Here is a 15,340-nt window from a genome sequence, read left to right as displayed (position 1 = left end):
GTTCATGCATGTACTATGCTCTCGCTGTTTTCACTGAAACGGATGTTTTTTGATAAAAACAAATGGATTAATTTACAGGAAGGCTTAGACCTTGTGAATTGCAGAGATGAAAGGCCAGAATTGCTGTTGCCATACCAATTACATAGCATTTGCTAATTACAGCTACAGTCATTGTGTATATTAGTGCAAGGTATAAATTCGCCGCTCCCCTGCCCCAGTTTCACACTACAGGGACTCCTTCAACTGGAATATTATACAACAGTGAGATAAATGCGGCTTAGCAATATTAGCAGTACGCTTTAAACTCAGTATGCTCTGGGCTGTGCTACAAGCATGAACCAATTAATCAGTCTTGGAAACGAGGAATTAGTAACTTATCAAACAGGAGATTGAGTCACAGGAATGGCCATTTCTGTTTCCTGGTTCATCAAGGGCATGGCTCTCTGTAGCAGCACTGCATAGCTGGGTTAGGATGATGCTACAGCTGTCTTTGACTTTGCTGTCCTGGACTTAAAGGTCTCTCCATTAATTCTAGTAACCATAAGTTGTTGGACATTATGTTACCTTCTCAGCCAAGTGCTGTGAGATTTATGCTGTACTTTAAATAGTCTGACAGCCAGACATTGAAAAGCAGTGCAGCTCCATCAACTTAAATTAAGCTGTGTGAACTAGTGTCTGTCAGTGGCCTTTCTGATTGGATTCTGTCTTAGCATTATTTATGTTAGTTCTATATTCCTATTGCTCTTGTGTTTAAGCAGAGTGTTATGACGCCCTCTTCTTTTAAGTACTGTTGGTCCATTTTCTTGTAGTTGAAAGTTGCTGGCCTCTTGTCTGTGGTGAGGCTAGAGGACTTGTTAGGGAACTCCGTCATTTTCAGGTTTCCTGCTTACGGTATGGGAATCAGATTGGAGATGAAGATTAGAACAGGTGATACTTGATGTTGTGACAGAATATGTAAGTATCCCTTATTTAACTCTTTATTTTTGTTTTCGGGTTTTTTCTAGTGGACAGTATAGGAATAAGTGATGAATTGAAGACAAAACTCAAAGATGTCTTAATCCAGGAACAGCAGTTCACCTTGGGAAGAATGTTGGGCAAGGGTAAGAACCAAAACAAGGATTCTCTTTACATTGAGAATCCTGATTTACTGTCGAGTAAGGAGAAGCAATTAAAAGCCATGTGTTTTCTCTCCTCCTTGTGGCAATTTTCTTTCCTCCTTAAATGGCAATTTAAATGGAACTATCCCTTCCGCTGGGATAAAATGTTTCAGAGGTTTAGCATAACTAAGAGGATATTGGCTAAGCCATTCCTGTAATATGGCTCTACACAGTCATGAACTGCAGTCTGTGCTCAGCTTTCCAAAGTATTGTTGATTCACTGGTGTGTGAATTTCTTTCAGAGATTTAAACAAAGGAATAATCAATTAAACTTCTGCTTTTTCTACTAACAAAATGTTGCTAGAAAATTCCTTCCATTTACATACACATGCATAAAGTATTAAACAGCCTGAGACAACACAGGGACAGAGATTATATACCTCAAACATTCCAACCCCTCAAAACAATTCAGTTTCAGGTATTCTCAATGTCTGAGGTGGTTTGACTCCAGATTTTAGTTTGGACTGTTACAGAGGCACATTTGCAACAGATACTGAATTTTGCTGACATTTGTCCTCATTAGTTCCAGCCCTTAGGAGTGCTTCTGACTGCGGATCTCCATCTGGATCTTGTATACAGGTGTTCCTAATACTCTCTGAGGTTTTTAAGTGAGGGGGCATGCACAGAGCAGAAGTGGAATGCTTCTCATTTAACTTTGGCCAAGAGATTGGCTGAGAAACTCTGAGTGAAAAAATGGGTTTGAATTTACATTTCCCAAATGGCAGGCCAGTGTGCTCACTGTTGAATCATGCTTCCCTACTTCTCAGTATGAAGGCAGTCTCTAGAAATAAGTGAAAACATCTAAGGATAAAGCCAATAACTAAGAGAGGAGCCTAAATCAGGGATCCTAAGCAAATGGAAGCTGAAGTGTTTGGCTTCCTTTTTCTTTATAAGACTAGTTTTATTGCAGTTTTCTTTGACCCCTTCCTACTGGGAGCATTCTTCCACTCCATCCCTCCTAGAACAAATGTGTTTCTTTAAGAGCAGGAAGATGACCTTCCTGCAGAAGTGGTCTCTGAGGGCTTAACAATGCTAAGTAATTAAGCAGCTGTGTCATCTCTTTTTTGAGTGTAAGCTCTTGGCCAGTTTCTAGGATCCTGCTGAATCCTTCTGAGCTGTCCCTATGGCAGGTAGCAAACTGAAATCAGCTGCAGTAGGACCCCAGGGCATGCCTTTGGTGGGAGAATGCCAGCTGGCAGGATCTGATCTGTATTCTCAACACCACTCCCACAGCCCCACACACAGCATAGATGTTTTAAGATGGCATGACTGCATTACCTTGGACTCTGCTGGCTCTACAGCTGAGCAACAGCTCCATAGTATGGAAGCAGCACAAAATGCCTTTGCTTCTTTCCATTTTCCTCTTTTGTGATCAGATCCATTGCTTGTGGTTATTGTGTAGTAAGCATGTCCCATACAGTAGTATTAGGGCAAAGCAGACACTAGTGAAAAGCTAGTGAAAAGATACTGTTTCCAGTGTGGATGTCCTGAGTGCCATATTTTGCTTTCTTCTTTTCAATACCAAAGTTCCTCATACTACTGCATTTTCGGTGGGGTAAGCAGTTACAAAATTAGGGAGACCAAATCTGGAGTCAGATCTAATGCAAAGAGGTGGTTAGACTGTAGTATAAAGCCACTTCAGGCTTAAATAGTTTGAAGAGGTTTTGACCTGTTGCATTTCCTCTTATCTCCCTTGGGGAATACACCAGACTAAACACTGCCTCCTGTGACTCAGCATGTCACTCACACACAAGTAGGTGCTCTATGTTTTCTATGGTCTACTGTGATCCATAGAAGTCATCCCTGAGTTTTGAAGCTGACTATGTCTCAAATGATGGAGTCCTGGCACCATCACTCAGTTCTGATGGCTGTCATTACTGAGAGCTTCCTCAGCTAACCCACAGCTAATAGCCTCCTCTCTGACCAGAACCTCACACAGACTCATCCCTCATCATATGGCTTCCCCAGAAATGTCTACCTACAATGCCAGCTTAAACTCTGTCACTCCATTGTCTGTCTGGTTGGGGATTGCTTTTTCCCCCTCTTGTTTTCCTTTGCCTTCTAGACTGCCAGCACAGTGATACTACTGGTAGTGCTACCTCTTCTCGGCACACATATGTTGAAAGCTGGTGTCTGTAACTGCAGACTGAAAAATGGAGCCTTTCTTACAGTTATTCAGCTTCTTTCCCAGTGACCCCTGAAGTGAACCTCCTGTGAATCATACTTTCTTCACAAGATGCTGTTCCCTCACTGCCTGCTCTGGTCATTTCACAGGGGAGTTTGGGTCAGTTCGAGAGGCACTACTGAAGCTAGATGATGGCTCTTTCCAGAAAGTGGCAGTGAAGATGCTGAAAGGTAAGTGGGATCAGGGCTATCTGAATTACTTATGAAAAGAAAGCTTGGAAAGATTAAATGTTGTCTGTCCTGTTCTCAGCAAACATCCCCTGATGCTCTTCACTCCTCTCTGAGCTTCCCACTCAGCCACTCTACCCATGTTGTCTCCCATTGCTTTCATATCAGTCCTTTTGTAGTGGAAGCTTCTCAGTGAAGGACCTATACCACCCTCGTTGCTTCTACAGCAACTAGCACGTGTTGAATGCAACCATAACCACTACATCCTGTGGCGCAGGCAGCTCAAACAAGTCTGCTTTGCCCTTATAATTCAGCAGTGAAAGACAGTGTTTCTCCATGTATATATCCTGGAAAAAACAGGAGAGTGTTTGGGCTGAATGCAGCGACAAGCTAACTCATCTCAGTCAGGTACATTTGACTAAATAGTCTCACTCCCTTCTGATTTGTCATTTGATGAATGTACGTGACAAGGGCAACAAACATGTTCATCAAGCACAAGTCTGTAACAAGAAAAACAATTAAGAGATAGGTATAAATCAAAGCAAGTATGTGCATAGATATGTGTTTATATAGGTTAACCTATGTTGTTGCATCTCTGTTGCCTGTAAGGCAAAAATTACCTGAGACTTACTGAAAATGGAGTCACACTCACTCACCTCTGCAGCTCAGTTTGCTATCACAGAATACCAGCTTGTACCAAATACACTACTACCACACTAGTGTAGGTTGTATCATCTTGTCCAGTTGTATCATCTTATCCAATTTCAGCAATAATTCTGATCAGTTTTCAGGCTCTTGTGTCAGACTGTCTATTTCAGGCATTAACTTAGAAACAATCTGTCAGTCTCCAGAGGAACCTTTCTTTCTCCATTGACTATAAAAAGAGAATCTCCTTTTGTCTTTTGAATCATATTGAAATTACTTGCCTAAAGCAGATAATGTGAATACTCCCCTACAGGTCTGAGTCTGATCTTGCAGCAGGACTGGAGGACTCCTGCTAAAATTCAGCAGCAGAAGTGGGGGAAGTAATTGACTGGACTAATTTCCGTAAATCTAGAGTAATAGCAATGAGAAATAATTTACTTCAAATTTATGCGGATGTATGTCACTGCTGAATTTGGTCCAAGCTCTCCAGTAGTGTGATTATTTAAGAAATTTAACCTCTAGCACCTTAGAAGACTCAATCATGCTGAGAGACATAAAAGCATTGATCTTTCATGTGCTTTATCAGGGATGAATTGAGGTCTGCTCTGCCAGCCAGGGGGCTCCAGGCTATCTTCTCAGTTTCAACATTTTCTTTCATTTATGTGATGTCTCTTCTCCCTGATGTTATAGTTTAGGTTCTTTTACCTAAATTAATTCTTAGATCTTTAATTCCCACATGGTTTTCAAAGAGAAGTTCTTACTGAGAAAAGAGCTGCTAATCAACAGGTCTTTACTCTGCCAAGAACCTATTTACCAAATGTCCCTGATGTGTGGTTACTGCTGCCCATCCCAGGAGGGAATGTCAGGTTCTACTTTGTTGTAAAATGGCTTATCTAGCTGTAGGTGTGAGAGGATGTCCTGTGCCACAGAGAACAAGCTTCTGATAATCATTATTTGTAAAGTCCCTTGGAGCCACCCACAAAGGAAGAAAACTTACAGTCACTTTTTCCAGCGGACATCTTTACATCGACTGACATTGAGGAGTTCCTGAGAGAGGCTGCGTGTATGAAGGAATTTGACCACCCACACGTCACTAAACTGATTGGTAAGCCAACACTGATGCTTGTGCCACAGAGCATCTCCTATTCCTGCACAATCCCACACAGCCTCACTCTGTCAACAGCAGTGCTAGTGCAGCCACCTGTGTGCTACCTGGAGTCCTGCAAAGATCAGCATTGCTCCTTCCCAGGCCCAGAGGGAGCTGGAGTGTGTAAGCGCTCACAACACTTGCCCTCGTACACCAGTAATAAGCATCTCTTATGTAATCCATTTCTTTGGTTCTTGCAAATACATCAGGGAGACTTTGGCTGGCTGAGATATGTCTAAACTGCCATGAAATTGGACAGGTGTGTTGGTAGACTATAAATAGGGGGAGGGAAGATTATGTCTTTCCGAAATACTGAGTAAGAATCACGACATTTGTGGGTGAGCACTGTGGAACACAGGCAATTTCTAGAATGTGGAGATTGCTCTGCAAGCCTGAGGTTTGGGGCTGTCTGGTCTGGAGTGATGCTAGAAACATTTACAGCTGGTCCTGCAGGAGCTGAGAGGTGCTAGGTGCTTATTAGTGCCTCTGAAGAAAGAGGTATCTTAACACCTCCTGGCATGAAGTCATGGAAGGGAGCTTGGAGCATGGAATCTACCCACCAAAACTGCACATTTTCCTCCAGATTTGTAAGAGATAGGCACAGCAGCCTTTAAGATTCCACTTGAGAGTGATCTGTTTGCTAACACCTCTTTGCTGTGTGTGTCCTCATCAGGAGTCAGTTTACGCAGCCGTCCCAAAGGCCGTCTCCCAATTCCCATGGTGATCCTGCCCTTCATGAAGCATGGAGACCTCCATGCTTTTCTGCTGATGTCACGGATTGGGGAAAACCCTTTTGTAAGTCTGTCTTACAGTAGAATTCCTTCTGGAAGGGTATGGATTTATAGAAAATATACTCAAAGCAGTTCAGGGTTGGTCTCCCAAAGGCAGGTGACTGGATTTTAACACCAAAGAAGGTTGTGAGGTGTGATGCTGAAGTATTTAATTTCATGCATGTTGAGGACCAGCCCCTCCATTCCATCCCCTCCCTATATCCCCCATCCCTGCTCTGTAAGATGGCAGCAAATTTTGCAGTTTTGCCATATGAAAAAAAAAGCTTCCAGGAATAGAACTTAAACTGTTATTTCTTACAGAACTTGCCTGTTCAGACGCTCCTCAAGTTCATGATTGACATTGCCAGTGGAATGGAGTACTTGAGCTCAAAAAATTTCATACACAGAGACCTTGCAGCTCGGAACTGCATGTAAGTGACCCATGAGTTTTGAGAGAAAGAAAGACCATCATGGGTGAGGGAGGGATGAGAAACCTTTTGCATGACACAAGTGGGGACGGGTCCTGTCCAAGAATGATGAGGCTTGGATTTGAGTGACAATAGACACAGGGCAGCCCTGGCTGTGGTGGCAGGGTGTGTGGTGGTGGTGCTGGGAGTGTGGAGCAACTGCTAAAGTCCCACTGAGCTTTCAAATAAACCATTTTTATAAGGAACTTTTCCATCATCGGTCTGCACATATAATTTCATAGAGTTGATTACAATATGTGTTTGTAATTAGAAGCCGCTCTAGTGGCTGTGTGTCAGCATAGGCTCTTTGTTCCACAATGTAATGTAACCAACAGAAGAGAATAGGTTTGGCTGTGTTAGGAGAAAAGAACTTTCATTGTAGCCTGAAGTCTTTATTTCTTGTATCTATTTTGAGGACTTGATTATCACAACATTAGAAATGTAGTTTCCTTGAAAGCTTGTGGAGAATGCCTTTAAAAATAATTGCATGTTGAACACACTGTGTGATCTCACGTCACTATTCTTGACCCTAAACTAACTTGACTGCTTTGAAAGGAAGAACAGTCCTTTTTATCCTTTCCACTGCTTCTTCCCTAAAAATGAAGTAAGGAGCAACCCATTCTGACAGACAGAACTCTGCCTCTGAACAAAAACACACCAATAAAATCTGCAATGCAACACAGATTTCCAAAGGCATTTGAATGTCCAGATGTTCAGACTAGAGCCTAGTAGTCATGGTGAAAAATGATGGGTTAGCCTGCTTTGACATTTATGGGAAACCTGTACCAATTTCCTATTTTTGCAGACTTTCTCCAGAGGAAGCTGAATGCCTATTTCAGCACGTCTTCTGGGGAAAGCAGCGAGTCCTTTATGAGGCCTGGGAGCATGAAGTCTTTGCGAGTTTTACTTGCACTGCCTACCAATGTGTCTAGGTTTAAGTGAGCAACAGAGCAATTCAGACCATTAACCAGGCATTGGTGGTATCAGTGAGCACTGCAGATGTCCTGTGATAATTTTGGAAACTACAGAAATTATCTGAGTTTGCTTTGTGTAACAGAGCAGACCATCTGAGCATAGACATTTCCTTACTTCCTTAGTGCTAATTATTTCCCTGTTAGTCTGAAGGAACTACTGAACGATTTGATACCACTGAACTATTTTCACATTGATTGGCAAGTAGATGAAATCATTATCCTCTTGGGTAATACTTGATGAACTATATACCTCAGTTCCCTGAGCATAGGTTTGTATGGGTTTTTTAGCCTGAAGTAGCCAAAAATGCTTTTCTTTTCTCAATTTTGAAAACTTTCCATAGGTTGGATGAGAACATGAATGTGAGTGTTGCAGACTTTGGACTTTCTAAGAAAATCTACAGTGGAGACTACTACCGTCAGGGCTGTGCCTCCAAGCTGCCAGTGAAGTGGCTTGCTTTGGAAAGTCTGGCAGATAATCTGTACACAACACACAGTGATGTGGTGAGTTTAGCTCTGGTGCATTTGAGAATCACTTGTATTCCTGCTGAAGTGGAGGAATCCTTCTGTATCCACTGAGAGTGGGAAAAGGCCCCTGGTGATGGGAAAGGGAATTTGCTTTGTGTTTGAGGGATGGTGCTACCTCTGCCTTGGATGCTGTCAGAATTCGAGACTAAAAATATTCGAGAGTGGTTTATGGCAGAAGACATCAACCCTTTTCCTCTTCTTATCATTTTGTCCTTTATTTTTCAGTGCTTATCCCCATCCTCTTCTTCACCTTTCCTCTGCTCCTCTTTCTTTTCCTCTCTATGATGTTTCTTCTTTCTTACTCTTTCTTTTTCCTTTCTCTGTGGCATGACAGTTTGAAGTAACATTTGAAGTGCATATAACCCACACACTCGTGTACAAGTGCAGCAAAGGTACTCTGTGCTACAGAAGGCATTGGTGGCATTTCATAGATCTGAATACCTTAGTGCTTAGACACTCCCCTTAGCTTTGCCCCTGAGAAGCAAAGCTAAACCCATTCATCTGAAATTGTTGCTTATTTTCCCTTTGGTTTTTTTGGTTGTTCTTTTTGGGATTTTTTCTTTCTTCTTTTTCTGATACAGTCTCCCCTTTTCCTTGCTGCCTTTTGGTCTGTTTTCACACTGGTTTTGTCCTTCAGTCCTGCGGACTTACCTTTCCAGTTATCCATGTCACAATGTCCCTGAAGAGATCACAAAGAGTGCCTTGTAATGTGTCTGCTGTGTTGCTCAGTGATTGCTGTAACCACTGTAGACAGTGTTTAGTGATTGCTGATACAATAGATACTGGACAGGGATTTGCTTATGACAATAATGATTTTTAGCACCTAACAAACCTTGCAGTTTGGTTGAAATGCACAACTGTTGCAGTGTAGAGCAGCAATGAACATGAGCCATAAGTGTTTTTTTCTTTGCCCTGCTTATTGACTAAACTCTGCTTTCACTTGTGCCTGTACATTACTAGAAGCTCAGAATCTGGTTCAATTAATTAAGAAACTGATTTGTTAGCCCCAAATCAAAATCTTATAGGTGGGAACCATAAAACTGATGCGGCATACCTAAAAGAACCATGAGTAGGAGATGCTTGGGAGAGGTCTGCAGGTGGAAGACAGCAGTAGTTCACAGATCTTTTCCTGCTCCACTGCAGAATGGGGCTGGGCAGAGCCTTCAGCTGTCTCCTAAGATGATGTGTCAGCATCAGCTGCATCTGGTGGATCATTTCTGTTTTCTGGCTAGAGTTTGGATTGTCCTTGCATCACTGCTGCTCACATGACATTCATTACTCCATGCTGGGTGGGTCAGCACAATCTGAGCATACTGAAACCACATCCCAGAGAGCAGGGAACTGTCTGTTCACTTGTTGTGTGTGCTATTCTCTTTCAGTGGGCATTTGGGGTGACCATGTGGGAGATTGTGACTCGAGGGCAAACCCCTTATGCTGGCATTGAGAATGCAGAAATCTACAACTACCTCATCAGTGGGAACAGGCTGAAGCAGCCGCCAGAGTGCCTGGAAGATGTGTGAGTACTTCCTCACCCTGCTGACATATGATTTCTTGAGATGTTTGGCTCACTGGAAGGAAACAGAGGCAGCTGGCTAGGGTGCTGATCTGAATCTGTCCACTTTCTAGTACACAAAGGCATTCACTAGAAAGTCTCTGGGTTAGCTACCAGATATTGTCAGCTGGCAGAGGTCCCAGGATCCTGTGGTAAACTACACAAGCAGCTAACTTGGCTCAAGGGTTTGAACAGTGTCAACATTAGCAGCTCTTGGCTTTGTGGAAACTATATAAGTTATGAAGAAACTTCTCCCTGCCTTCTCAGGGCACCATCTGAGCAAAGGCATGAGTTTCTTGGCACACTCTGAAGGCTGAACAGAAGGCAGTCTAGCAAGACTATGAGGAAACTGGATGCCAGAGGCAGTGGCTTGCATGTGTCTTTCAAAGCTTGACTCAGTTTTCAAAACTGGAACCACTACTCTCAGAAATAGCAGATTGAAATTGAAGAGAGCAGATAGGTGAATCTAAAGTTCTATAGGTCAGTGTCCCACTGTAAATTACAGGTGGAAAAACCAGGATATTCTTGCAGATACCAGGTTTCAGACATTTTCAGACTTACAGGAAAGACTTAGATAGTCCTCAGGGCAGCAGACAGCCACATGCTGCAGCCTGTGCTCCTGCCTTAGTCCTGCAGCCAAAGGACTATTCTTGGCCAACAGGTTATGTGCAATATTTGCTCAGGAATCCTTGTTCCGTGGACGGTGGTTGGAGTTTTCAGGACTCCACATATGGGGCTGAGATCCCAAGGTAAAAGTTTGCCTTGTCTGGAGAAGGTGAAATCATTTCACTGAGGGCCCAAGCAAGTCTCTGTTTTCTGTGTGTTGTGCCCAAAGCAAAAGGTAACTACAAGCACTGACTTTAGTGGTCTTCCCAAGCAGTTCCTTGTATGTAAAATGGACAACATGAATTTCTCTTTTGTCCTTCTTCCCTCCTGCTCTGATGGTGGATTATTTCATGTGGTTTCTTTCTCCTTTTCTTTTTTTTTCTACTTAGGGAATAATCTGTACTCTTGTTACTAAAGCTGTACACTTTTATCTTCTCAGCAGTTCATTTTAACTGTTACTGAGTTTAAATGAAAGCATTGTTATAGCACTGCTTAAATTCATTACATGTCTGCACCTTTACTGCTGTGAGTAGCTCTGATTCCAAGTTGTGGAGCTTATGGCTGTAGGATGTTAACAGATGCAGGAAGCAGAGAAGAGATTCAAAAACCTACCAGGTAGGCATTAGGGAGAAATCCATCAAAAACTATTGAAAAGGTACAACCACCATTTTGCGAGGCCCTTGAACTACAGGTTATTGAGACCTGAGAGAATATACCAGAAAGATCTCACTCCATACCCACCCTCAGCCTACATGCTTTCCCTAAGCATTGCTACTAAACACTGTCGAACAGCGTATTGGGAAAGTGGAGTTTTGGAGCTGATTCAGTACAGCCGGTAGTTTTCTAGCTTTCTTTCAGATGAATTTCTGATGATAGGCAGAGAGAGGAAAAGAAAGTATTTAATTTGGTGCCACAGAATAGGAAGTTTCCATTTTATCTGGAGCATTTAGAATTATTTCTACTGTTTGTGAGAGATGTAAATCAGGATTAAGACAACTGAACCATAGAAGCTTTCTGTAAAATTAGTGCGAGATCAAAAACAGTCTTGTAAATCTGATAGCAAGCAAGCAACATAAAAAGTAAAATAAAACGCATAATGAAATGTTTTATTTCCCAGTAAGGACCATATCAGATTTTTTCCATTTACAAGTTTGACTGAGGTTCATTTGTATGCAGTGTTTTTCTGTGCCAGCACTGTGCTTTGTTACGGTTCCCTGCAAAACTGGCAACAATAATGCCATAGGAATGCAGCTGCCAGTCTTGTGGCTGATGCACAAAGAGGAGGAGAACAATGGCTCTGGCTGTGCTCCAGCCAGAGGCCTGGCTGGTGGGAGGTCAGCCAGCACAGACACTGAGCTGGGAAAGCAGCCACAGGGGAGCAGAGCTTCTCTCGCCTTGCTCTAGCACAGGGCATCAGAGCCAGCGATGTCTCCTCACGCTGGCCCTTAGGCAACCAGAGCTGAGGTGGCTGGCATTGCACCACAAGAGAAATGCAGCAGGATGGGGCCTGAGGCACTGAACACATCTTCTGCATTTGTAGTAGAAAGGCTATTTCAGCATCCCTCTTCCAGCACTGAAGCTGTTGTCCATTCTAAAGCCCTCTAAACAAACCATGTATGCTTTTTTCCACTCCTGCTGACAATCTGTCAGGCAGCAGCAGCAGCACACCTCTGTTACTCCAGGAGTACTGAGTTAACACAGTGTGAAAAAAGAATACTCTGGAAATAACTTGTACTTCCCACTGTTCAATATTTATTTCCTTCCTGTGATTTATTTGCTCTTGAACTACTATTACTAGGTGATGTCACACTCACAGTCCTATTTTAGCTCCCTAGAGACCGCAGAACAAGGATTTTACCAAGAAATTCAGCATGCTTTGACAAGACTTTTGGGATTTTGATACTATCTAAATAACTCTTTTGACCAAAGTGAGAATGACTTTAAAAATGAGAAGGAACAAGAAATTATGTCCATAGTGACCATTCACATGCTGTGTCACCTATGCAAGGCCAAAGCTGATGAATTTGGAGGAAGCATCTGTTCTTTCTAAGCTGGACTGCCCAGAGCCCTTGATCAGAGGTGCAGGGCATGGCTGCTCTGCTTCTCAGTGCTCTTGTCTCCTTCTATTTTGCAGCTACGATCTCATGTGTAGATGTTGGCATCCTGAGCCCAAGCTACGCCCCAGCTTTGGAGTGCTCCGGTCTCAGCTGGAAATGATTCGTGGGAGGATGTCCACACTGTCTTCCAGTCAAGATCCTCTCTATGTCAACATTGGGAAGGACAAAGAGGCATCTGCAAGTGACCCTGCCCTGCATGCCTCCTTTGGAAATATGGATGCCGAAGAGACTGTTGCTGGGGCAGCTGCTGCTGTCACAAGTGACTATCGCTACATCATGAGCCCCTTGTGCCTTGCAGATGATGCTGAGGGTGAAAGGCATCCAGATGGGCAGGAAGGGGAGAACAAAAGTCTGCTGTATGAACTAGAGACAGGAGGAGGGAAAAGTTGTTAGTCTGTACATAGCAATGACACTCTGCTTCCCTGGGATTGGATGTGTGTAGCATGGTGTCATGTCGCCAGGGGCTCTGATGCTGGATCTGGAATGGCATTGAACAGCACTGACCAGAGCTCTTGGGCACCTTTTGTAGCTGTCACCACCTGTGTGGGTTGCAGTGGCAAACAGCTTGGAAGAACTGCAACCCCAAACAACCCCTTGGATTTAGGGAAGGAGGGCAGTAGGGTTACAGATTGACCACATCCTCCTGAAGGAGTTCAGAGCCAAGGTGGCAGTCAGAGTCTGTGCTCTGCTCCTTCCCACTGTTTGCTGGAGCAGAGCTGAATACACCTGTTCAGTCAGTGCTTGCTCTTGTGTAGATGGTGTCTTCAGTCCTGGCTGCATGACTTCAGGACTGGTACCTCTGAAAACACTAGTGGGTATTTACACTGTCATTCAGGACAAGAGGGCAAGATTCCCCTCGTGTTCACTCAGCAGTACTGCCTAGACTTGTCGCCTACCTCAGTGGTTCTCAAACTGATCAGCAGATCTGCTTCTTCCCAGTACTGAATTTGAACATCCAGCTTATTTCATGCAGTGACATTTGTCGCTTCCTCAGTCTAGAGCTCTTTTAAGAGTTTCTGATGTTTTGGTGAGCAAGGCAATTAGGGAAAAAAATGAAATCCCAGCATTCCTTTTCACCCCATGCACCTTTTTTATGTCCTTCTTTTTCTTCCATTTGATGCCAGTTCAGGCCTGACTAGACTTGCAACTGACATTAAAATGCAAAGGGAGGGAGAGCAGCTGGCATGTGTGAGGCCAGAATCCAGCTTCAAAGGGATGGAAAGGAAGCAGTGTAGAGAGGACTTAACAGCAGTATGAGGAAACAGTGCTAATTAATTGTGAGTTCTGCCCTCCAGGAGAGGAAGGAGATGGCTGAGATACAGAATGGCAGACTTGCTTCAGTTTCAGCAAGAACAGGATTCAGCATTTGCTTCAAAATTGGATTCATTTAATAATTCTCTTTATTACTCCTATGACTTCTTCAAATAACCAAGTACTGCATCTGCTATAGTGACGGTGTGAAATCAGCTTTGAGAAGATGTGTGTGGTGGGGGAAGGAATCAACTGCAAGATCTCTGAAGAAAGAGGCCTCATGATGAAAAAACTTGAGAACCACTGACCTTCCTATTTAGCAGGTTTTCTGGCATGCTGTGAAAGTCACATAAAACATAGACTAGTATCACTTGCAGCCTTCCAGACAGGGCAAAAGTAATGGTTTTGCTCTTTGGGTTTTGTTTTGTTTTCCAATCAGCATGTCTGACTCGCTGTAACTGCAAGTGCTTGTGTGGCTTTTAATAATTTAATATTTTACTGTAAATCAGCCTTTGTTTTGTGCAGTGGTTCCAGGAAGTGCAGTTACATCTTTCTCTATTTATCCTAAATATTTGCTAGATCTTAATTTCTTTTATTTTGACTGCACTGAAAACTCAGCAGTATCACAAGACTTAGGATTCCACATTGTAGTTCCTCAGAGATGAATACACAAATGTCAGCATTTGTGAGTTGGCAAAGGTGGGACCAGTAAGTCAAATGAGATTGCAAACTTGGTATCAGTTCACTCCACCCTTTGATGCCCAATATTTGCTTATTGTAAGTTTGGGTATAACTACAAAATTCAGGTCCAGTTTCAGGCCTTAGTGAGAACTCTTCCTAGGGAAGGGAAATTTCAGCCTGCAGTTTGGGCATGGGTCCTTTCTGTAAAGTTTCCTACTGAACAGAGATGTCCTGCAGGTGTCTCCAGAAGTTCAGTATGGCTTCTCAGCCACAGGTACAAACTGCACCATCTTATACCCCAGGCAGTACAGACTCTTCATTTAGCTGGAATGGTGTAAATGCAGTTGAGAAGGTAACACCTAACAAAGGGTAACAAAAACCTGTGCAGTGCACGTATGCAGTGAGAGCAGAAGGCTAAGCTCCCTGCAGCTGCCTGGGAAGCACAGATGTAAATATAGACTCTAACTCTGGGAAGCATGTCTTTAGTTTTTATGCATTTTTTAATAATAAAACATGTACTGTGTTTGAGTCCCAGCCTCTTATGTGTGGCAGAGCTTGTGATGGTGCTCACTAACTATGTGGGGTCACAGTAAATGTCAGCCCCAGCTGAAAGCCATCTTTCTCCCTTCACCAGGAATGGTTGGACTACTTCTTGGAGGCAGAGAACATGTTTGGCCTCCCCATATGAGAGTTACTCTGCAGTGCTCCAGCCTTGAGACTTTGAAGGCCAAAATCTGATGGGCATGGGCTGGTGGTTCCACACAGAGACAAGCTCTGCAGCCACTGCTATGCACGAACCTGGGGAGAAGCCCTCACTGGAACATGCTGCATCCTACCTGGGAATGCAAAATCTCTGTCTCAGTTCCTCCTTGAAAATTGTCATGTGCACCCATCCAACTACTGGCAGTGCTCTCAGTGGAAGAGAGGTTTGGAGGCGGTGGGTAAAATTCAGCTGCTGAGTCAAATGTTCCAAGCACAACATAAAGGAGCCTCTGGATTTCCAGCTCAGAGAAGAAAAGGTGTACCTCACGCTTTTATTCTTCATCAGCAAACAATACACTGCACTCCCTCTGCCTGCAACTCACGCTGAGAGGAA

General features: G+C 43.4%; 1 protein-coding gene across 2 annotated transcripts in view; it reads left to right on the top strand.

Moving 5' to 3' along the window:
• TYRO3 (TYRO3 protein tyrosine kinase) overlaps positions 1 to 14,772 on the top strand; it is a 42,724-nt gene extending 27,952 nt beyond the window's left edge. For both annotated transcript variants that reach the window (XM_071558387.1, XM_071558386.1), the window contains 8 exons: positions 1,005 to 1,100; positions 3,432 to 3,512; positions 5,167 to 5,259; positions 5,975 to 6,096; positions 6,393 to 6,502; positions 7,854 to 8,013; positions 9,417 to 9,553; positions 12,330 to 14,772. In XM_071558387.1, the coding sequence (XP_071414488.1) occupies positions 1,005 to 1,100; positions 3,432 to 3,512; positions 5,167 to 5,259; positions 5,975 to 6,096; positions 6,393 to 6,502; positions 7,854 to 8,013; positions 9,417 to 9,553; positions 12,330 to 12,705 (1,175 nt within the window). In that variant the 3' untranslated portion in view covers positions 12,706 to 14,772. The remainder of the gene's footprint in view (positions 1 to 1,004; positions 1,101 to 3,431; positions 3,513 to 5,166; positions 5,260 to 5,974; positions 6,097 to 6,392; positions 6,503 to 7,853; positions 8,014 to 9,416; positions 9,554 to 12,329) is intronic.
• The last annotated feature ends 568 nt before the right edge of the window (positions 14,773 to 15,340 follow it).

Source organism: Pithys albifrons, chromosome 6 (genome assembly GCF_047495875.1).
Source record: "Pithys albifrons albifrons isolate INPA30051 chromosome 6, PitAlb_v1, whole genome shotgun sequence".
Classification (NCBI taxonomy): Eukaryota; Metazoa; Chordata; class Aves; order Passeriformes; family Thamnophilidae; genus Pithys; species Pithys albifrons.
Note: the sequence above shows the minus strand (reverse complement) of the source record. Positions and strands in the feature narration are given on the sequence as shown.